The sequence below is a fragment of the Chiloscyllium plagiosum genome, chromosome 18, assembly GCF_004010195.1.
Source record: "Chiloscyllium plagiosum isolate BGI_BamShark_2017 chromosome 18, ASM401019v2, whole genome shotgun sequence".
Classification (NCBI taxonomy): domain Eukaryota; kingdom Metazoa; phylum Chordata; class Chondrichthyes; order Orectolobiformes; family Hemiscylliidae; genus Chiloscyllium; species Chiloscyllium plagiosum.
The window spans coordinates 20,766,439-20,790,987 of NC_057727.1; the positions used below are offsets into that span (position 1 = coordinate 20,766,439).

Here is a 24,549-nt window from a genome sequence, read left to right on the forward strand (position 1 = left end):
CCTAGTATGGTGATGAAACGTCTGAAAACAAACTTTCCAGCTCAGCGAGTAAACTTACATCCAGAACCTCAACCTGAGCTAAAAATCTTCTTTAAAGTCACTAATCAATAAAATCCTGTATAAACATAGATCACATGTCATACCACTAGATAAAACTCTAAAAATCAAAAATGAATGATCATAAAATATTTATCAATCACACCTTGCACATCTTAATTGGTTTCCACCAAAGTTGTAGACTTCCATGAACATGGTTTCCTCTTTGTACCTGGAGCATTTGGATATGATGGTCTCCCACTATATGAAAAAATATCATTGATGCCTCAAAAGTGTCTCTAACTGGGCCATAACTATCATTCCATTTCTTGCTTGCCAACTCCACACTAGGAATGTTGCCAGTAACAAGAATAGATTGGTGAGCCATCTTGTTGCTGCTCTTCATTGTTTTTCTGATCTCCATTACCTCCATGCCCAACAGTCATGGATCAGGGAAGTTCAACCTAATATACACTGTTACAAGACCATTTAGCTGACATTTTTTTCTTGTTCTTTTATGAATAGGTTTCAATATTGCTGAAATTACGAGACACATTGTTAAAGCTTTTCATTTTGCATTTACCAGGATACTGACAAGAATACCAAATTTCAAAGACTGCAACAATTTGTCCTGCTTTACAAAAGCATGCTGATTGGTTGGCAAACCCACAGTGATTAATCAAATCATTGCTACAGGTATGCTCCAGGGAAGGGTTGACCCTTTAGAACTGAGATGAGGAGGAACTTCTCCAGCCAGGAGGTGGTTAATCTGTGGAACTCATTACCGCAGATAGCTGTGGAACCAAGTCATTGAGTGTCTTTGAGACAGAAATATCAATTCTTGATTAGAAAGGGATCAAATGTTATGGTGAGTAGGCAGGAGAATTGGGTTGAAAACATGTCAGCCATGATTGAATGACAGGGCAGACTCCATTGGCTAAATGGACCATTTCTGCTCCTATGTCTTACGGTCTTCTGGGGTGAAAAAGTGGAGTTGAGGCAGAAGACCAGCCATGATTGTGCTGAATGGCTCAAGTGGGCTGTCTTGTCAATTCCAGCTTTATTTCCTGTATTCTTATATTCAAAAAGTCAAGATTACCTAGCTTAAGTGCACATTAAATAGGTAGTAGCACCTAAGTTACCAAGAGAAAAATATTAACTGGTAATGAATTTCTGAGAGTTACCAAACCACAGGTTTATTTACTCTTTGCTCATGGCAAATTGAGAGCCGGCCAATTCAAATGGCATTGGCTTCATTTAAACCCCACCTACTGATTTCTCAACCATTCCAGGTGGGAAGTCTCTGGAAGAGGAGGACAGTGATATGGACTAGAGACCACTTGCTGATTGTCGATAAGTGGTGAGGTCAGCTGCCTGGTCATCCTGCAGTGATTTAGCAATTGATGAAGGTCAAAGAGCAAGCTAAGAGCAAGAAAACTCCAATCTTTTCTAATAGCCATGGAGAAGCAATACTAGGGGTATAGGTTTGCTCGCTGAGCTGTAGGTTTGATATCCAGACGTTTCATTACCTGGCTAGGTAACATCACCAGTGGCGACCTCCAAGTGAAGCAAAGCTATTGTCTCCTGCTTTCTATTTATATCTACCTGGGTGACTCCACCCACCCCTGCTCCTGTGCCCATAAGGGAAGTTTAATAATAATGATTAATTTGACCTCTTGCATCTTTTATTGGTTTTCATCCTCATTCCCTCAGAATCATACTGACCGCAAAGTCATGGCTAGTGATTAAGTAACAGAGTAAACTTCGTAGCCAAGTTTCAGCGATGGCATCAGGTCCTGATATGTCTGTATTGAAATGGATGGAGAGCAGGTTAAAGTACGAATCTGCCAGCTCTTAGTGGCCTTCGGCAGAATAGCTCATTTGGACTAATTTAATTGCCCATCTGCTGAGTTTCAACAGACAATTGGGGTTAAAATTGCCTCAAAACCTTGGTCAACTGTGTGAAAAATTGATTCCTCAATCTGTTCATTTAGCCCCAGTGGTATTGTTCACAAGTGGAAAGTTAAGCAAACCTTACTGTTAACCTCATAATTCTGACACTATAAGCTCTAATTGTTCATCAATATTTTCACTCCTGCTAAATTACATTTTTTCTTCTCCAGGTTTAGCTGGCAATCCTGCAGATCTTGAAAACAGAAGACAAATTTTTGGTAGAAACTTTATACCTCCAAAAAAGCCAAAAACTTTCTTACAATTAATCTGGGAAGCACTACAAGATGTGACTCTTATCATCCTAGAACTTGCAGCCATTATATCCTTGGGTCTCTCATTTTATCAACCACCAGGAGAGAGAAGTGAAAGTAAGTGCAACATTTTACTTTCTGCTCTTGCATGCTGGCTATAAATGTATATGCATATGTGGTAGAAATATACAGATGTATATAAATATAATTAATTTATTATTTTCATTATAGTAGATATATTCAATTAAGAAAGATGTTAAAACATACAACGGGTTTTGTATTACAGCCTAAATCATGCGTGGATGGTATAGGATGAAGTTTTTTTTATTTCAAGAGGTTATTCTGACAATTATGTGTGCATTAATTTTGCAAAAATGATATTATGCAAATTATCCTGGGGTTTTTCAAAGTTTTGTTGATTCCAGACCTGTATTCTGTTATTCTGAAGGTGAATATTCAGAATGATGACAAGCGGAAAATTGAACATTACTGCTGCTTTTGTCAGGTTGTAGCTTCTGCCATATGTCTGCAGCAGACAGACGCAAGGTGGGGCTGTTCGGTGATTATCACATGTTACTGCTCCCTCCTGGAGCTTATTTTTCATCATAAATGTGTCAAGGTGTGGGGTGCAGCGTGAGTGCACGGATTTGTTGTCGCACCCAAGCGATGATGTGACTCTCAGTTGGTGGAGTTTACAAGGGCACGTTGTCTGGTTACAACTCAACTGAAGGGCAGCAACCCTGTGGATATGTACAAACACGTGTAAGACGTATGTCAATAATAAAAATCTTAAGTCTTAATGCATCCCCTAGACACAATTTTCAATGTCTGCTGGAGGAAATCTGGACATAATCAGTATGTGAATGACATGAGTTGTGTTATTGAGTCATTGGGAACTCAATGTTCAACAATTCAGGATGGAAACAAGACATTTAAGAGCTTGTTAAAGGAAGAAGGTGATTTGTATTTGCAGACACTGGGAGAACAAATGCTGATAACTATATCTTTGAGTAGGAGGACATATCATGGCAGGAGGTAGTCACAAGTCCATTTAATTTTGGTGTGGTAAAGGGGGTGGCTGACACAGCTGCTCAGTCAGTGGCACACAATTGCTGTTGGCTCTGCAGATGTCACACAGAGGTAGCTCCATGGACACAGGAGCACTTAGGCAAGAGTCACCCAAGCATCCAAAGCAGTGGTGGGTGGGGCCGCCCAGGTAGCCACCCAATCACTCCAGGAGATGGAAGGCGAAATGAAGCTCAGCTAGTCGAACAGTGATGAGCAGCTGTCACTTTGCAAGCAAGTACACGCCATTGGTCCAGCCATGCAAAGATGCTAGACACAGAGCTAGGAGCGAATTAAGGCAGCACTGTCCACACAGCAGATACCAACAGAAACTTAGCAGTTTGAGTCAAACTGAATGCCTGTGTTGCAGAAGGATCCATCTTTCAGGGGGCAGTGCAGTTTCTCAGGTAAGGGAAACCTCCATGACCATCGGACATGTTGGCAGCTTCTGCCAGCAGCTGCCAAAGTGACCATGGCATAGATCTTCTTTTTGTCCTGCAAGTGTTCCAAGGGATTTGAGCTGACATCTCTGGTGACTTCCCATTGCAGCATAAGGGATGGATACTCTATTTGAGAAGACTTTGATTACATTGAGTTTACATCTGACAGGGCCACACAAGAACTGAGAGCAGCAGAATTTGCCTCCAGGGCTGGGCATCCCTCATGTGCAGCAACTTGTTGACTGACTGCATCCAAGTGCCCAACAAGGCACTGCTAGAGTGGCTAGCTGCATTCATGAGCAAGAAGGAATTTCACACACTCAGCACTCAATTGATGGGTGACCAGTACAAGCATTTCCTGATAGAAACTGTGCATAGTATCTGGACAGCTGTCATGACTCTTTCATCCTTAAGCAGTTGTAGGTGCTTCATGTCATGACAAAATCATCTGGGATAAACAGGACCCTTTGAAATGTGTCATCTCTCAACAAAGGCAGAGTTGTCCAGCAATCGTCTCTATTCCAGTAAAAACACACCATCAAGTAGATCATTGCACATTTCAAGAGGTACTTCCAATTCTATGACATGTGAAAGGGTGCCTCCTGTACATTTGTCAAGTTGGATTGTAGTGAACTAGTGTGCTCTCCACATGGTCAATAAGACAACTGTAGACATGAGTGAAAAAATGGAGCACATCCTTGGAGGAGGAGGAAGAAGTAGTGCAGCAGAGTAATCCAGGCTTGCAAGAATCTCCAAAGGACTGGTTGAAGTCACGAAACATCAATGGAATGGAAGGGATGCTTGAGCTGCTCTGATTCAGCCACATTTCCCCGAAGGACTCCTCATCCTGGAAGCCAAGTGGCTAATGACCTAATGTTTCTGTTGAAGGAAGGTTGCTAATAAATCACAGAGGCAGTTCCCTTATTACATCCATCTGCATTAACACAACTAACAACAGTGCTGACTCCTTCTTCTTTGGTTTAGGTAGATCAGCAATGCTCCTAGGGTGGCACGGTGGCTCAGTGGTTACGTTGCTGCCTCACAGCACCAGGGTCCCAGGTTCGATTCTAGCCTCGGTTGACTGTGTGGAGTTTGCACATTCTCCCCATATCTGCGTGGGTTTCCTCTGGGTGCTCCGGTTTCCTCCCACAGTCCAAAGATGTACAGGTCAGGTGAATTGGCCATGCTAAATTGCCCATCATGCTAGGTGGATTAGTCAGAGGGAAATGGGTCTGGGTGGGTTGCTCTTCGGAGGGTCGGTGTAGACTGTTTGGGTCAAAGGGCCTGTTTCCACACTGTAGGGAATCTAATCTAATTGTGCATTGATTGTTCAGGAGGACAATATGTCCTCAAGCCACTCCACTCATGTGGAGTTATTTTTGATCAGTCAATCTGTTCAGATGTGTTATGTCACACCTCCAAAGTAGGTACATTGAACTTGGCCCAGGGGTAGGTACATTGCTACTGACCCACGAGACCCTCATCTCGTGTGTATGCTTGTGATTGTAGACGTGGAGGTCCGTTGTCGTGTGACCTCCACAGCTGCATCCTCAAACCTGTGTACTGTGTCCCTTAACCACCCTAAAATTTCCCATTATGTCAACCAGCACATTCCATACCTTCATTGGAAGAGTCAGCAAAGATTAGATATTGTTTCATGAAAATTTGTACCTTATTCAGTGCTTCAATTCTAAACCTCTAGGTATCCATTTTAGTATATCTAGGTGTGTTTAAATCACAGTTTAACCCCTTTTTGTGGATTGAAGCCAGACTTTTAAATGTTTTTAAGGTACAGCACCCATTTAAACCTGTTTTTATCCCTTTCCAAAATAATATCCACATTTTTGCAGCTCATAGCCTATAAACAGATGAATATAAGATCTAACTCCATATTTTCTTCATCATTTTGAACAATAAGAGGGATCCACCTGATATTGCCCTCCAGTACAGCGTACATGCCTGGTGACGATGATTAAGGACCAGCACTTTGCTTTGTAAAATGATTGTTGTTATATTTTGTGGCAGATCTCCAGCCAGTAAAGCACAATCTAGACTGGGCTGTAATTTGACAATATGGCATAAAGTCTGAAACTTTAAATCTCATCTTTGGAAGCTGTCATTTGCAGTTTCCCCACAGGTATTTCATCATTCTCTGTAGTAGCATCTATGCTCCATCAAAATGGAGATTTGTTTGTGATGCAATTTGATGGGTTTTTTTTACAATAAGATGTTCCAGAAGACAAATTGAGTTTATTTACTTTGAGCACAATGAATGGTCCTGGGTATAAGACATCAAAAACATGATTTGCAAGACATTACAAAATATTAATTGGTCAGTCTGTTAGGCAAATTTTTATTAAATTTGGCACTTTTTAAATTGTTGAGCTGTGTTACAAGGGAAATATATCAAATTGAATAACATTGGAAAACTTTCTCAGAAGATTGAGGAATTTGAACAGTAATTTTTTTGTCATGGTATATATCTGTATTAATCTACAGCAAATGATTTCTATTGTTTATTAAAATTTAAACCTACATTTTAAATCGTTATTACAGCTCCCATTGTCACGTATTTCTGACTACCCAAACGAATCTTCTGACAACAATTACTGGGCTCTTTTGATCCAATGATGTAGTTTCCTTAAAAAGAGGGGAATGTTTCCTTTAAGTTGCTCTTGAGTAACACGTTCTGTGAAAAGGGAAATGGGCAGTGATCCATCACATCAGATCTCCAGTCCCCTTTCACAGCTCCAGGAATCCATGGGGAGCTTGTCTGATGTTTATGTATTTATTTCCAGTTTACGATGTGTTTTTAATTGTTGGATTTCTGTTAGTAATTTTAGTTTTTGATGTTTTTGAGCTTTTTTTGTCAATAATGCTGAGCACTTGAACAACAATTCATTCCTTCATTGCCCTTACTGGAAAAATTGCAGGTGGCAGCTAAACTGTATGACTCAGTTGGTAGCACGATTACCCCTCAGTGGAAAGCTTGTGATTTAAAAGCCATTCCAGTGACTTAAGCACAACATCTAGGCTGATGATCCAGTGCAGTATTATTAGAGATGGTTTGTTTTGGATGAAACGTTATAGCCAAAACCCTGTCTTAGATGGACATAAAAGAACTCATCACAATACTGTGAAGAGTTCTCCACGATGCCCTCCAGTACTTATTCCTGAATCAACATAACTAAAATAGGTTAACAGGTCATCATCACTTTGCTGTTTGTGGGAGTTTATGTTCAATTAGATGACATGTTTTCCACATTACAGCCAGTGCACTTCAGAAATACTTCCTTAATGTTGTGAAAGGCACTTTATAAATAGAAGCATTTTTCTCTTAGTGGTCCTTTGAATTTTTACTGTGCCATGCCCTTCAATGTTTATTTCCTGTTTAATTGTGTCCATACCACTGATTTCTTTTAAAGCTATTTCCATCTTGGGAGTTTTTGCTAAGGGAATTCAAATTGCCTGCAGCCTCAGTACCATCTATTGGCATCCTACTGGTCATTCTATCTGCTGGTTCATTTGGGATTAAATGCAACTGTGGAGACATGTAAGGCAAGTGTGCTTACATCTAAAGTGCCCGGGAAGGAGTCATATTTATACCATCACTTACATATGAATTGATTTGATTTATTACTGTCACATGTACCAAGATACAATAAAAATTGTCTTGCGTGCTTTATAGGCAGATCGTAGTATACAATGCATCAAGGTAACAGAGCAGAGTACAGGATGCAATGTTATAGCTGCTGAGAAGGCACAGACAGAGATCAACCTTAACATTTAAGAGATCCATTCAAAGTCTGACAACAGCAAAGAAAAAGCTGTTCTTGCATCTCATTGTGTGCGTCTTCAAACGTTTATATCTTCGACCTGATGGAAGAGGGTGGAAGAGAGAATAACCAGGATTGGAAGAGTCATTGATTATGTTGGTTGCTTTCCTGAGGCAGAGGGAAGTATTGATTGTGTCAATGATGGAAGACTGGTTTGCGTGATGGACTAGATTGTGTTCATAACTCTCTGTAGTTTATTTTGGTTTTGGGAAGAGCAGTTGCCATAACCATGCTGTAACGCATCAGATAGAATGCTCTATATGGTGTATTTATAAAGATTTTTAACAGTTTTTGTGGACATGCTGAATTTCCCTAGCCATCTGAGGAAGTAAAAGCGTCATTGTGCTTTCTTGATCTAGAGTCATCATGGGTGAACCAGGAACAGAACTTGGAGAAAGTGAGGACTGCAGATGCTGGAGGTCAGAGTTGAAAAGTGTGGCTTTGGAAAAGCATAGCATGTCAGGCAGCATCCAATGAGCAAAAGAATCGATGTTTTGGGCATAAGGCCTTCATCAGGAATGTTGGCAGGGAGAGGGTGTGGGTAGGGGAAGGGGGCTGAGAGATAAATGGGAGGGGGTGATGGGGCTGGGGGGAAGGTAGCTGATTAGGTGATATATAGGTGCAGATGGGAGGTGATGGTGACAGGTTGAAGTAGAGGTTGGAGTGGATAGGTGGGAAAGAAGATGGACAGGTGGGACAGTTCAAGAGGGCCATGCTGAGTTGGAGGGTTGGATCTGGGATGAGTTGGTGAAATTGAGATTGATGTCACATGGTTGGAGGGTTCCAAGATGGAAAATGAGGCGTTCTTCCTCCAGGCGTTGGGTGGCTATGATTTGGCGGTGAAAGACAGACTGTTGGTGATTGTCACTCCAAGAAACTTGACGCTCTTGATCATCTCCACCTCAGCAGCATTGATGCAGGTAGGGACATGCCCTCTACTCTGCTTCCTGAATTCAATGACCAGCTCCTTCATTTTGCTGACATTGATGGAGAGATTGTTGTCTTTATATCATGCTGCTAAGCACGCAATCTCTTTTCTGAAATCTTGTTGTTGTTTACGATCCAGCCTACAACAATGGTGTTGTCAGCAAGCTTGTAAATGGAGTTAGGAGTAAGGAGTATAGTAGGGGGCTGAGTACATAGTCTTACAAGGGGCCAGAGTAACGGATTATCATGGGGGAGGTGTTGTTGCCTGTTCTTACTGACTGTTGGTCAGGAATTCCGTATTCAGTTACAGAGGCTAGAGCAGAAACCTAGGACCAGGAGTTCTGAAATGAGTTTCTTTGGAATTAAGGTGTTGAAGATGAAGGTGCAGTCAATAGGTAGGAGCCTGATGTAGGTATCCTTGTTGTCCAAATGTTGGATGAGGGAGATGTAGGGCCAGGGAGATAGTGTCTGCCATCGAGCTGTTGTGCTGGTAGGTAAATTGCAAGGTATCGAGGCAATCTGGGAGGCTGGAGTTGATGTGAACCATGACGATCCTCTCTTCACATTATGGGCGATCAGAGCCTCTGAGTGGTAGTCATTGAGGCATGCTGCATGATTTTCCTTCAATACTGGGATGATGGTGGTTTTCCTAAAGTAGATGGGGACTTCAGATCGTAGTAAGGAGAAGTTGAAGATATTTGTGAATACTCCTGCTAGCTGAGTGTATGGGGACGGACTGCATCCAGGCTGGCCACTTTCTGCAGATTCACCCTGAAGAAGATGATCTAACATATGTGGGTGCAGGTACATATGCAGGTACATCTGAGGCTGTTGGGATAGATGATGTCGTTTCACTGACCTTTTGTTCAAAGAGAGCATAAAATGCATTGAGCTTATAAGGTAGGGATGTACTGTCGATCACGATTTGATTTAACTTCGCTTTGAAGCCTGTTGTGTTGTGCAACCCTTTCCACAAACTACGGATGTACATGTGAATGGACTGGGTTTCAAGCTTAGTTTGATATTAGCTCTTGGTGTCTGATGGCCTTGTGAAGGTCATACCTGGATTTCCTGTATTGGTCAGGGTTGCCCAACATGAACTGCCTCAGACCCAGATGCAGTAGAGAATGAATCTCCCAGTTCATCTCTGGTTTCTGGTTGGGGAACATTCGGATTAACTTCTTCAGTATGCAGACATCTACATCCTAATGAAGTCTGTGATGGCAGTGGCATACTCATTTAGTTTGGCCTGTATTCTTGAACATGGACCAGTGCATTGACTCTAAGCAGGTCAAGGTGATCATTGCTGCATGAAAACTGTAAATGAAAGCATGACAGACTTGTGCAGCAAGACCTTGAAGCAATTTCAAGGATAGAGACTATAATCAGTGGTCCCTTCCAAGCAACAGCAGGAGGTATTTGCCAAATCTCACAAACCACAGGGCTAATGCAGATGACAGATGCATTGCTTGGCTGGGCCACAGATTTCATTCAGTGTTCCATGGGAACCAGCCAACAATATGAACAAGCCCTGCAATTTTACTGTCTAGCTGGATTCCAAGACATTGTTGATACAGCAATCGGGACAATGTGGCTCTCCCCATATTGCCACCAACTTCACAAAGAGATTCTACTGTGTGAAAATACAATAAGTTTGTTAGCATATCATTGATAGAGAACCAGAAGACCATAAGATATAGGAGCATAATTAGGCCATTTGGCCCTTTGAGTCTGCTTTGCCATTTGATCATCGCTGATATGTTTCTTAACTCCATTCTCATGCCTTCTCCCCGTAACCCTTGATCACCTTACTAATCAAGAGCCTATCTATCTCTGTCTAAAAGACACTCAACAACATGGCCTCCACAGACTTCTCAGCAATGAGTTCCACAGATTCACCAACCTATGTCTGAAGAAATTCCTGTTCATCTCAGCTCTAAAAGGTCATCCCCTCACGCTGAGGCTGTGCCCTTAGTCTTAGTCTCTCTTACTAGTGGAAACATCTTCTCACATCCACTCTATACAAGTCTCTTTGATATTCTGTAAGCGTCCTCCTTATCCTTCTAACCTCCATTGAGTACAGACCCGGAGTCCTCAACCACTTCTCAAATGACAAGCACTTTGTTCCCAGGATCATAATTGTGAAACTCCTCTGGACTCCATCAATGCTAGCACATCCTTCCTGAAATAGGGAACCAAAACTTCTTATAATATTCATAATACAGTCTGACCAGAGCCTTATACAGTCTCAGCTGTACATCTCCACTGTTGTATTCTAGCCCTCTCAAAATGAACGCTAACATTGCATTTGTCTTGCAAACTATGAGCTGAATCTTCATGTTAACCTTAAGAGAATCCTGAACCAGGACATCTAAGTCCCTTTGTGCTTCAGATTTCCGAAGCCTTTCCTCATTTAGAAAATAGTCTATGCCTCCATTCTTCCTACCAAAGTGCAAAACCTCACAGTTTCCCACATTGTATTCCATCTGCCACTTCTTTGCCCACTCTCCTTTGTTGTCCAAATCCTTTTGCAGCCTCCCCACTTCCTCAGCACTACCTGTTACACCATGTATCTTTGTGTCATCTGCAAGTGTAGCAACAATGCCCTCAGTTCCTATTGCAGATCACTAATGTGTATCATGAATAGTTGTGGTCCCAACGCTGATGGGTACAGAACTCTACTCAACACTCTACCATCCTGAAGAAGACCCCTTTATCCCCACTCTTTACCTTCTGCCAGTCAGCCAATCCTCTATCCATGCTAGTATCTTACCACTGACACCTAGCCTCCTGTGCAGCACTTTGTCAAAGGTCTTTCAGAAATCCAAATCAGTCAGGTCCATGGGCTCTCCTTTGTGTAAGTTGCTCATTAACTCCAAAAACAATTCAAACAGAAATGTCAGGTATGACCTTCTCTTGACAAAGCTGTGCTGACTCAACCTTTTCTTGCCATGTATTTCCAAGTATTCCACAATCTCCTCCTGAATAATGCACTCTAAAATCCTCCAGCGGCCAAATATTTCCTATATTCTGCCTTCCTCCCTTCTTAAACAGGGCAGTGCATTAGCTATTTTCCAGTCCTCTGGGACCTTCCCTGATTCCAGTGATTGCAAACAAATCACCACCAACACCTCCACAGTCTCCTCAGCTATCTCCTTCCTGGGGTGTAGTCCATCTGGTGATGTATCCAGCTTCAGACCTTTCAGCCAGGCACATGGTGTAATTCCTTTACTTGATATTAATTTAATCAATATTGTAGCCTGTTTATTATTTCTATATGGAGGTGAATTTACAGCACATTATCAAGGCAATCATCTTTATGCCTCCTCAAAAAGATAATATGTTTGGATTTTAAAAAAAAGATCATCCTGGAAATGTTCAGCAAGGGAGGCAGCAGCAATGTAGAGACAGGAACTGTAACATTGTTCCAACATTGACAGGGTGGCATGAAGTAGGGACACAAAGCATTCATGTTGGTCGGAAGCAACACATTTCCAGCTCTGATCTCCAGCATCTGCAGACCTCACTTTCTACACAAAGCATTCACCAGACAGAAACAGGCCATCCAGCTGAATGTGTCTAGGTCAGTGTTTACACTCCACACAAACCTCCTTCCTTTAATCTTCCTGTAAAATTCCTTTCTAACCTTCCACCTCGTGCTGTTGCTAATGACCCCTTAAATGCAGTGATTCTGCTATTTGTCAGAAATCCTAATTGTGAATTTATTAACACTTATATTTATGACTTCGGTTTTTGTATTCATTTTTAAGTGGAACTACCTTCTCTATGTTTACCATATCAAAAACAATCATGATCTTGAAGATCTTGGTCAGGCCACCATATAGTCTTCGCCTTGGTCACTTGAATTGGATGTTCCGGTTCTATGTTGCATACTCTAAATAATTCTGTGGAAGAGCAAATTCACACAGATGCTTGATTCAGATAAGACATTAGTGTCTGAGTCACCCTGTTGATTTTAACTGCTCATTGAATTTTTGCCCATTGAGCAGGATTAAGATTACTCCATGTAATCTTGCTTGATTCTTTCACCTCATCCCAGATTTGGGGTTTAAATGTAACTAAGTACTAGCACAATAAGTTGTTGCTGGGCCACAGTTACTCATACTTAATGTCAAATTTGTGTCTTATTTTACCCTGACCAGTAAACCTCAATTTGAATGAGGTAGAAATGAATAGAGCTTAGGAGTGAATTTCTTCTCTAACAGACTCATTAATCTTTGGAATTCTTTACCCCAAACAGCACTGGGGAATGGGTTACTGAAATCATTCAAGGCTGAGAGAGAGAGAGAGAGAGAGAGTTCTTTATCTACCTTTGACCCACTTGCCAATCAAGTAGATATCTATCTCTATCTCAAATATATTCAATGACTTAGTTTCTGCAGCAATGAATTCCACAGAATCATCACTCTCTGGCTGACAAAATTCGTCCTCATCTCAGTTAGGTGAGGCAGGCCGGAAAATGGAGTTGAGGTCATAACCAGATTGGCCATGGACTTCTTGAATAGTGAATCAGGCTGAACGGAGAGGCTGCCTTTCGGATTACTTTTCTAGTTAAGGTAGACATCAAGGATCTATTTGAAGAACAGTGACGGAAGTGTTTCAACAAATTTCAATCCCTCAATCAAGACGATCAACAAAAACCTCATTCATTCCATTGCAGCGTGGTAATAGGTAGCAGTGTTTGCCTCCCTAAAGCTAACTGCACTTCATACTAATGAGTTATCTATGATGTGCTTTGGATGCTCTTAAAACATGTCAGAAGTGTTGGATACAAAGCTTTTGTACCTTAAGTTTAGATGAGATAAGGTAGGCACCAACAGTAAATGAGACAGGAATGACGTTAGAAACATGAAAATCAAATGTTGATAGCTATTATTTGGACCTGTATAGGAATTACAAGGCAAAATAAAAATCATGGGTAGATCTAGTTCTGCCTCCAGCATCTTAACATTGTACTGACTTGGTATAACAATAGTGAAATTGTTTACTGTTCATAGCAATCAGTTTCTCTCCATTAGTCTACAACAGACTCTGAGATGAAACAAGGAAAACCCCCAGTGGTGGATTGCTTTGGGATACAAAGATGGTTCTTTTCCCAAGTATGCTCCACTTACCATATGCCATGTCTCAAATTATTCATACTGTATCCCAAAAATATTATTTGCGTAAAAGAAATCTGTTTCATTTGCATTTGAATGAATAAATACTTTTAACCAAGTCCTGAGGGAGCCTGTATCATATATTTACCATACACTCACTGGAATGATGGTTCCACAGATTTGCTTTGAATTAACCTTGTTATAAAGGCATGGACTGTACGCAGTTTTACTGTTCTGGACCGTGCAAAGGCTTGGCACAGCCCATTAGCCAGTTTACTTTAGAACCCTAGAAATTGCAAACGTATTGTCCCTTTTGTCTTTCTTTTTAAATAAAAACTTACTTAATTTATGCAAAATGGTCATCATAACCTAATTGCCAGCCTCTGTTTAATACTAGTAATATCCTTTTGATACTGTGATGACCAGAAATTTGCAGAGACTACTTATTGCAGATGCCATTTCTACTAAGTACCGAGCTTTCATTAAGTTCCAACACCTAACTCATTTGACTAAATACAACTGACCGTTGGTGTGATTGCTTCAGGACCCTATATCTCTATTTTCAATAATGTTATGGTAATGTATATTTGAACCCCAAAATACGGTGGGTGTTTTTTGCTCTAAATTCCAAATTCATTTTTTTTAACATGAGAGGACTACTACTGAGACAAACAGACTATAGTTGTAAATTCAGTAATTGATTGGCAAAAATTCTGCATGGAGAAAGTGAGGTCTGCAGATGCTGGAGATCAGAGCTGAAAATTTGTTGCTGGAAAAGCGCAGCAGGTCAGGCAGCATCCAGTAAAATAAAGATTTGAGCATTTTCCTACTACCGACGGAAAGCAAACTGGTCTATATTTCTCTGTTCTCCCTTCCTCCCTGCTTCTGTTCATTTGTTGTGGTCTGGCGATGTGAGGCAAAATTTAGGACACATAGGATGGGGAAGGAAACTGCAGTGAGTGGGCACCATTGAATTGTGGAGTTTATTCATGGACCAGCTGCTGCATGTCCTTGATAAGTATGTACCGGTCTGGCAAGGAGGAAGCTGTTGAGTGTGGTAACTGTGATTTACTAAGGAAGTTGAATCTCTTGTCAGGAGGAAAAAGGCAGCTTATGTTAGGATGAGGTGTGAAGGCTCATTTAGGGCGCGTAAGAGTTAAAAGTTAGCCAGGAAAGACCAAAAGTGAAAGCTAAGAAGACCCAGGAGGGGACATGAGAAGTTGTTGGCGGATAGAATCAAGGAAAACCCTAAAGCTTTCTATAGGTATATCAGGAATAAAAGAATGACTAGAGTAAGTTGAGGGCCAATCAAGGATAGTAGTGGGAAGTTGTACGGAGAGTCAGAGGAAATAGGGGAAGTGCTAAATGAATAATTTTCATCAGTATTCACACTATTAAAAGACAATGTGGTTGAGGAGAATACTGAGATACAGGCTACCAGACTAGATGGGATTGAGGTTCATAAGGAAGAGGTGTTAGCAATTCTGGAAAGTATAAAAATAGATGTGTCCCTTGGGTTGGATGGGATTTATCCTAGGATTGTCTGGGAGGAGATTGCTGAGCCTTTGGCTTCGATCTTTATGTCGTCATTGTCTACAGGAATAGTGCCAGAAAACTGGAGGTTAGCAAATGTTGCTCCCTTCTTCAAGAAGGGTAGTAGAGACAACCCTGGAAGTTATAGAGCTGTCAGCCTTACTTCAGTTGTGGGTAAAGTGTTGAAAAGGATGATAACAGATAGGATTTATAATCATCTAGAAAGGAATAAGTTGATTAAGGATAGTCAACGTGGTTTTGTAAAGGGTAGGTCATGCCTCATAAACCTTATTGAGTTCTTTAAGAAGTTTGATAAGGCTCCCCTCGGTAGGCTATTGCATAAAATACGGAGACATGGGATTGGGGTGATTTAGCAGTTTGGACCAGACATTGGCTAGCTGAAAGAAGACAGAGGGTTGTGGTTGATGGAAAGTGTTCATCCTGGAGTTCAGTTACTCGTGGTGTATTGCAAGGATCTGTTTTGGATCCACTGCTATTTATAATTTTTATAAACAACCTGGATGAAGGCATAGAAGGATTGGTTAGTAAATTTGTGGATGACACTAAGTTGGTTGGAGTTGTGGATAGTGACGAAGGATGTTTTCGGTACAGAGGGACATAGATAAGCTGCAGAACTGGGCTGAGATGAGGCAAATGGAGTTTAATGTGGAAAAGTGTGAGGTGATTCACTTTGGAAGGAGTAACAGGAAAGCAGAGTACTGGACTAATGGTAAGATGCTGGATAGTGTAGATGAGCAGAGAGATCCCTGAAAAGTTGCCACTCAAGTTGATAGGGTTGTTAAGAAGGCATATGGTGTGTATGATTTTATTGGTAGAGGGATTGAGTTTTGGAACTATGAGGTCATACTGCAGCTCTACAAAACTCTGGTGCAGCCACATTTAGGTATTGCATACAGTTCTGGTCACTGCTTTATAGGAAGGATGTGGATGTTTTGGAAAGGGTTCAGAGGAAATTTACTAGGATGTTGCCTGGGATGGAGGCAAGGTCTTAGGAGGAAAGGCTGAGGAACTTGAGGCTGTTTTCGTTAAAGAGAAGAAGGCTAAGAGGTGATTTAATTGAGACATATAAGATAATCAAAGGGTTAGATAGCTTGGAAAGTGAAAGCCTTTTTCCTCTGATAGCGATGGCTAGTACAAGGGGACATAGTTTTAAATTGAGTTGTGATAGATGTAGGGCAGAGGTCAGAGGTAGTTCCTTTTCTCAGAGAGTAGTAGGGGTGTGGAACGCACTGCCTGCAACAGTAGTGGACTTGCCAACTTTAAGGGCATTAAATGGTCATTGGATAGGCATATGGACAAGAATAGAATCGTGTAGGTTGGATGGGCTTCAGGTTGGTTTCACAGATCGGCGCAAGATCGAGGGCCAAAGGGTCTGTACTGTGCTGTAATGTTCTATGTTCTCTGTCTGGAGCTTTTCTGATTTGACTTTGGAGCCAGCCACCTTCATTAGCATAGTATGATTGGCAAATTTCATCGTTGTGCATGCATCTCCGAATCAGTGATCATCTAGGCAAATATTGACCAAAAGACATCTTTAAACAGACTCCTGTGGCCCACAGTGACTATCTCTCAAACCAATGACAATCTCTGTACTACCACATCTGGGTTTCTCCATTAACAGATAAATTACAAAACGCCTGGATTGATTCCTTCTTTCCCAATTTTCCAGCCTCTTCAGAGGCATCGTATCTAAGAGCATGTGTGAATTCACGTCCAGCATATCCTTTAGACACCTGGTTAATGAAGAAAGCAGTTATGTTGGCAATTGGTGTTAATTGGTTAATGAGTTCTCTGCATTGATATAAAGGAGGAACATATAGGACTGGTTTGTGAACAGAGCTTCAAGACTGAGCTATTAATAAATTGAAAATGCCTTTTGCATCAGAGACGGTACAAATAACATCTCAGGAGCAACAATAAATCTGCAAATGGAATGGAGGAAGGAACTCAGGAAAATCACAATCAATAGAGAAGTGGTACTGAGTAAATTGTATTGGAGCTGTGGATTAGCAATTCCCAGGTCTTAATGGAATTCTTCCTAGGGCCTTTAAAAAATGATTAATGAGGATAGTTGATGTACTGATTTCACTTTTCCAAAGATTCCTTGATTTTGGAATGATCGTATGAGATTGCAAGATAGAAAATGTTACTTTGTTCAGAAAGGGAGGGAGACAGAAAGCAAGCCATTTCGATTAACATCACAGAGAACATGTTGGAATCTATTATTAAAGAATTTATAACAAGCCAATGTAATCAGGCAAGGTCAACATGGTTTTGTGAAAGGGAATTGTGTTTGACCAATCTGTTGGAGTTATTTGAGGATGTAACGTGCTGTGGATAAAGATGAATAAGTAGATGTATTGTACTGAGAATTTCCGATGGCATTTGATAAGTTGCCATATTCAAGGTTATAATGGAAAATAACAGCTTATGGTGTATGGGCTGGCATATTAGCATAGAAAGAAAAGGTTGGCTGGCTATCAGGAAGTATAGAATAAGTGTAAATGAATCTTTGTCAGGTTGGCAAGATGTAATGAATGGTATGCTATGGGATCAATGTTGGGAGCTCAACTGTTCATTATTCATCCAAATGACTTGGATGAAGGGTTGAAAGATCTGGAAGTTGAATGAACTGGTGAGACAAATATCAGATAAGAAAGAAAATTGTGAAGAGGATACAGAGAGATTACAAAAAAGTATTGATTAAGTGAGTGAACAAATATGTGACAAATGGAATATAATGTGGGGAAAAATATGAAATTGAACATTTGGCAGGAAATTTACAAAGCACCATCTAAACAGTGAGGGATTGCAGAGTTCGAAGATGCAGGGGTATCTGGGTGTCTTGTCCATGAATCGTAAAAGGTTAGAATGCAGGTACAACAAGTAATTAGGAAAGTGAATAGAATGTGATCATTTAGTATGTAGGGAATTGTATACAAAAGGAGGGAGGCAGGTAATTTTTCAATTGTACAGGGACCCAGTGTGGCCACATCTAGAGTACTGCACACGGTATTAGTTACTTTATTTAAAAAAGGATGGAAATGATTTGGATGTAATTACGAGAATGTTTGCTAGACTAATACTTGGAATGGGTAGGATGTCTAATGAGGAACAGGTTATCCTTCAAGCAATTCTCAATCCAAGCTAATGCAATACACTCAAGCTCACAAGTCTTGACTTTATGTCGTGCCAAATGCCTTTTGCAAATTAAAATATCCACTGGTTACCCTGATTTGCAACCTCAAAAACTAATAGATTTTTCAAACATAGTTTCCCATTGCTGCTTAAACATCTTCTGATTTTTTTAAATAAAGATTTGAGCATTTTCCTACTACCGACGGAAAGCAAACTGGTCTATATTTCTCTGTTCTCCCTTCCTCCCTGCTTCTGTTCAAACGGTAAGCTTACCTTTACCATGTTCCAGTCTGCAGGGACCATTCAAAAATTCAGGAATTCTGGAAGATCAAAAGCAATGCAATATTATCTTTGAAGTCACTTATTTTAAAAGACTCCAAAGTAGGTTATCAGGTCTAGTTGATTTGTTGTTTTTTTGTTGCATTAATTTTTCTTAATTTACTTATTAATTTCTCTATGTTACTCATTCTCACTAGTCACTGTTTCAAATTTGTTTCATTTGTGCATGAACACCGATAATGTGTATGTTTTATACCTTTGGCACCCCTTTATTCCTTGGTATAATTTCTCCCGTCTTTCTAAGTCAGAAACTAATACTTATTTTCACTAATGACTGCATTTTACATCACTGTAGAAGTGTTTAAAATCTGATTTATGTCTCTTGCTAGTTTGCTCACAGATTCTATCTGTCTCTATCAATTTCTTCATCTTCTTTCACTGAATTCTAATATGCTCCCAGTCCTCAGGTTTACTATTTTTGATGTCGTTATCAATCTCTGCCTATTATCTAATTTTGTTTTTATTTTCACCTGTTAGTCAGGGTTCTTTTGCATAGGGTTTATTTTGCTTCAGAAAATGTATATTTAATTAAAACGAATGATTAATTATTTCCATACATGTTGTAATTATCTTCCATCATTCCTTTAAATGTATTTTCTTGATCTACAATAATTCATTCCTCAGAGGTTATGTTTTCTGCTGGTAAATCTCCTCTGCACCCTTTCCAATGCTTCCACATCCACCCTATGATGCAGCAACCTGAACTGTATGCAATACTCCAAGTACAGCCACACCAGAGTTTTGTACAGCTGCAGCATGAACTCATGCGACCTAAATTCTATCCCTCTACCATAAGAACTAACACACTGTATGCCTTCTTAACAACCCTATCAACGTTGGTGGCAACTTTCAAGGGTCTATGCACATAGGCACCGTGATCTCTGTGCTCGACATTACCAATAATCTTAACATTAGCCCAGTACTCTGTATTCCTGTTACTGTTCCAAATCCTATCTCTTATAATCCTTTCCAACACTTTACCCACAACCAAAGTAAGGCTCACTGATCTATAGTTATCAGGTTAGTCTCTACTCCCCTTCTTGAACAAGGGGACAATATTTGCTCCAGTCTTTTGGCACTATTACTGTAGACAATGACAACATAAAGATCAAAACCAAAAGGTCTGCAATCTCCTCCCTTGCTTCCCAGAGAATCCTAGGATAAATCCCATCCAGCCCAGGGGATTTATCTATTTTCACACTTTCCAGAATTGCTAACACCTCCTCCTTATGAACTTTAATCCCATCTAGTCTAGTAGCCTGTATCTCAGTGTTCTCCTCAACCACATTGTCTTTTTCCAGTGTGAATACTGACAAAAGATATTCATTTAGCGCCTCTCCTCTCTCCTTAGACTCCATGCACAACTTCCCACTACTATCCTTGACTGGCCCTAATCTAACTCTAGTCATTCTTTTATTCCTGACATACCTATAGAAAGCTTCCTGGCTAGTCTTAGGTCTCTCTTTAGGTCCTTCCTGACTAACTTGTAACTCTGAAGCGCCCTAACTGAGCCTTCATGTCTCATCATTACATAAGCCTCCTTCTTTCCCTTGACAAGAGATTTGACTTCCTTAGTAAAACACGATTCGCTCACTTGACCACTTCTTCCTTGCCTGACAGGTACATACTTAACAAGGACCCACAGTAGTTTCAATTGTGCCCATCCCCTGCGGTCTCCTTCCTCATCCTATGCATCCCAAATCTTGTCTAATCACATCATAATTTCCTTTCCTCCAACTATAACACCTGTCCTGCGGTATATACCTATCCCTTTCCATTGGTAAAGTAAACATAACCAAATTGTGGTCACTATCACCAAAGTGCTCATCTACTTGAAATCTAACACCTGGCCTGATTTATTACCCAATACCCAATCCAATGTGACCTCACCTCTTGTTGGCCTGTCTACATACTGTATCAGAAAACCCTCCTGCACACTGGACAAAAACTGACCTGTCTAAAGTACTCAAACTATGGCATTTCCAGTCAATATTTGGAAAGTTAAAGACCCCATAACAACTACCCTGTTGCTATTGCTCCTATCTAGAATCATTTTTGCAATCCTTTCCTCTACATCTCTGGAACTTTTCGGAGTCCTATAGCAAACTCCCAACAGGGTGACCTCTCCTTTCCTCTTTCGAACCTCAGTAAACAAGTCCTTATCAATCGTCCTTTCTGCCACTGTAATACTGTCCTTGACTAACAATGCCACACCTCCCTCTCTTTTACCACCTTTCCTATTTTTACTGAAACATCTAAATCCCGGAACCTGCAACAACCATCCCTGTCCCTGCTCTATCCATGTTTCCAAAATGGCCACAACATCAAAGTTCCAGGTACCAACCCATGCTGCAAGTTCACCCACCTTATTCCAGATGCTTCTGGCTTTGAAGGAGACACACTTCAAACCACTTTCCTGCCTGCCGGTACATTTTTGCGACCTTGAAATCTTGTTTATGATCCCTCTACTCTCAACCTCCTGTACACTGGAGGTACAATTCAGGTTCCCATCCCCATGCTGGATTGGTTTAAACCCTCCCAAAGAGCATTAGCAAATATCTCCCTAGGATTCTTGGTACCCCTCTGGTTCAGGTGTACAGCATCCTGTTTGTAGAGGTCCTACCTACCCTAATATTCCTCTCAATAATATCTATATAAAAAACAGTTCCTTATAATATCTGTACCACCTTTGTTACAAGTGCATTTAATTCTTTGGTAAAACTGGAATCAATGGGTATCAAGGGAAAACTCTCTGATGGTTGGAGTTATACCTGGTGCAAAGGAAGATGGTTGTTGGAGGTCAGTCATCTCAGCTTCAGGACATCTCTGCAGGAATTCCTAGGCCCAACCATCATCAACTGCTTCATCAATAACATTCCTTCCATCATAAGTGGTACAGTGGCTCAGTGGTTAGCACTGCTGCCTCACAGTGCCAGTGACCCAGGCTCAAACCCAGCCTTGGGTGACTGTCTGTGTGGAGTTTGCACAATCTCCCTCTGTCCGCATGGGTTTCCTCCGGGTGCTCCGGTTTCCTCCTACAGTCCAAAGATGTGCACGTTAAGTGAATTGGCCATGCTAAATTCCCAATAGTATTCAGGGATGTGTAAGTGCATTAATCAGGAAATGTAAAGTAATAGGGTCGGGGAATTGGTCTAGGTGGGACTCTCTTTGGATGGTTGGTGTGGACCTTTTGGGCCAAATGGCCTGTTTCCATATTGTAGGGATTCTATGATGAAAAAAAGATCTGAAGTGGGGATGTTTCCTATTGATTGCACAATTCACCACTGCTCAGATACTGAAGCAGTTCGTGTTTAAATGCAACAAGATCTGGACAATATTCAGGCTTGAGATGACAAGTGGCAAGTAATTGTTTGCACCACGCCACTGTCACATAATGACCAAAACTAATAAGAGATAATCTAACCACCACCCCTTGACACTCAATGATGTTATCATCACTGAATCCCCCATTATCAATATCCTGGAGGTTACTATTGACCAGAAACTCAACTGGATTAGCCACAAACACAGTGCCTACAAGAGCAAGTCGGAGGCGAGGAATACTGTGGTGAGTATCTCACCTCCTGACTGTCCACCATCTACAAGCACATGTCAGGAGTGTGATGGAATACCCCCCACTTGCCTGAATGAGTACGGCCTCAACAAGACACAAGAAGCTTGACACCTCCACTGCAAAGCAGCCTATTTGATTGGCACCACATCTACAAACATCCATTCCCTGATGCTCAGTAACAACAGTGTGTACTATCTACAAGATGCACTGCAGAAAATCACCAAAGATCCTTGGACAGCACCTTCCAAACTCATAAGCACTTCCATTTAGAAGGGCAAGGGTAGCAGAAACATGGGGAATACCACCACCTGCAAGTTCCCCTTCTAGCCACTGACTATTACTGTTGCTGGGTCAAAATCCTGGAATTCCTTTCCAAATGACATTGCAGCGCATGGACTGCAGCAGCTCAAAAAGGCAGCCTACCACCACCTTCTCAAGGGCAACTGGTGACAGGCAATAAATGCTGGCCAGCCAGAGATACCGACATCAGATGAGTTAATAAAAAATGTCATAATTTGCTTGACACTATTGTACCATCAATTGGTTTATAAACCACTTCCAGCCCTTGTTATTCCTGAGTTTAACCTACATCAATTCTTCATCCGTGTATTGTGCGCTAATACATTTCTTACCACTGGCTTTTCCCACGCTTTATTATTGGGTCTAGCTCTTCACCTTGGGTACCATTTTGGGTACGAGTCATAAAACCTGCACTGTTCACTTCCCGCAACCATGTCTCTGTAACAGTTAGGGAATAAAAACCAATTTGTTTTCAACTGTGACTAATTCAAAAATTACTGTAAATGCTTCATGCAGTTTATAGAAAGAGTATTTAACAGTTTTCTACTTTTTTTCTGTTATCACCTTAGTCACTAATGCCTCTTTCCTTTGTTAAGTTTTCTTCCTGATCCACCCTGTTTATTTTTACAGAAATTGCTACGTTTCCCTGCAGCCTCCCACCAGCCTTGATTTGTTTAGTGGAGCCTTTATCTTCTCAAGTTACTTGATTCTCTAGTTACCGGACCCAACCTGGTTCAAGTTCAGCCCGATTCCATGGAATATCAGTACTGATGCCAAAGGCTCATGTACCGTTTTCCACATAACACTCTTAGAGTCAGGCATTACAACCTCTAAACTAATGGATGCAATTTTTCATGAAACTCAAGTTGACAATCCAGTATTTCTATTTGTGCGGTTCTGTTTTGATTTTTGATCCTACCTTCTCAAAACCTTTCAATGGTATCTTGTTTGTAGTTCTCCCTATGGTATTGGTTCTTACGTGGATTATAGAATCATAGAGATGAACAGCGCAGGAAGAGGCCTTTCAGTCCAACTCGTGCCGTGCCGACCAGATATCCTAAATTAACCCAGTCCCATTTGCCAGCATTTGGCCCGTATCCCTCTAGAACTTTCCTAGTCACAAGCCCATCCAGGTGCATTTCAAATGTTGTCATTGTACGAACCTCCACCACTTCCTCTGCCAGCTCATTTCATACATGCTACCTTCTGCGTGAAAATATTGTCCCTCAGGTTCCTTTTAAATCTTTACTCTCTCACCTTAAACCTATGGCCTCTAGTTTTGGACTCCCCTACCCTGGAAAAAAGACCTTGTCTATTCATCATACCATGACCCTCATGATTTTATAAACCCTAATAAGGTCATCTCTCGACCTTGGACGCTCCAGGAAAAATAGCCCCAGCCTACTCAGCCTCTACCTTTAGCTCAAACCACCCAACCTCAGCAACATTCTTGTAACTCTTTTCTGAACCCTTTCAACAAGATAATCAGAGGGTTAGATAGGGTGGACAAGGAGAGCCTTTTTCTAAGTATGGGGACGGCAAACACAAGGGGACACAACTTTAAAGTGAGCGAAGATAGGTATAAGACAGACGTCAGAGGTAGTTTCTTTACTCAGAGAGTAGTAATGGTATGGAATGCTTTGCCTGCAATGGTAGTAGATTCGCCAAATTTAAGTGTATTTAAGTCGTCATTGGACAGATGTATGGACGTACATGGAATAGTGTAAGTGGGATGGGCTTCAGATTAATATGAGGAGAAAGTGAGGTCTGCAGGTGGACTACACCTCCTCCCACCCTGCCCCCTGTAAAAACGCCATCCCATTCTCCAAATTCCTTCGCCTCCGCCGCATCTGCTCCCAGGAGGACCAGTTCCAAAAACGTACAACCCAGATGGCCTCCTTCTTCAAGGACCGCAATTTCCCCACCGACGTGGTCGACGATTCCTTCCACCGCATCTCTTCCACTTCCTGCTCCTCCGCCCTTGAGCCCCGCCCCTCCAACCGCCACCAGGACAGA

At 41.2% G+C, this 24,549-nt stretch overlaps 1 protein-coding gene across 13 annotated transcripts in view; it reads left to right on the forward strand.

The window, feature by feature from the left end:
- atp2b2 (ATPase plasma membrane Ca2+ transporting 2) overlaps positions 1 to 24,549 on the forward strand; it is an 819,963-nt gene that overhangs the window by 512,055 nt on the left and 283,359 nt on the right. For all 13 annotated transcript variants that reach the window (XM_043707907.1, XM_043707910.1, XM_043707911.1 and 10 more), the window contains one exon: positions 2,160 to 2,357. In XM_043707907.1, coding sequence (XP_043563842.1) covers positions 2,160 to 2,357 — 198 coding nt within the window. The remainder of the gene's footprint in view (positions 1 to 2,159; positions 2,358 to 24,549) is intronic.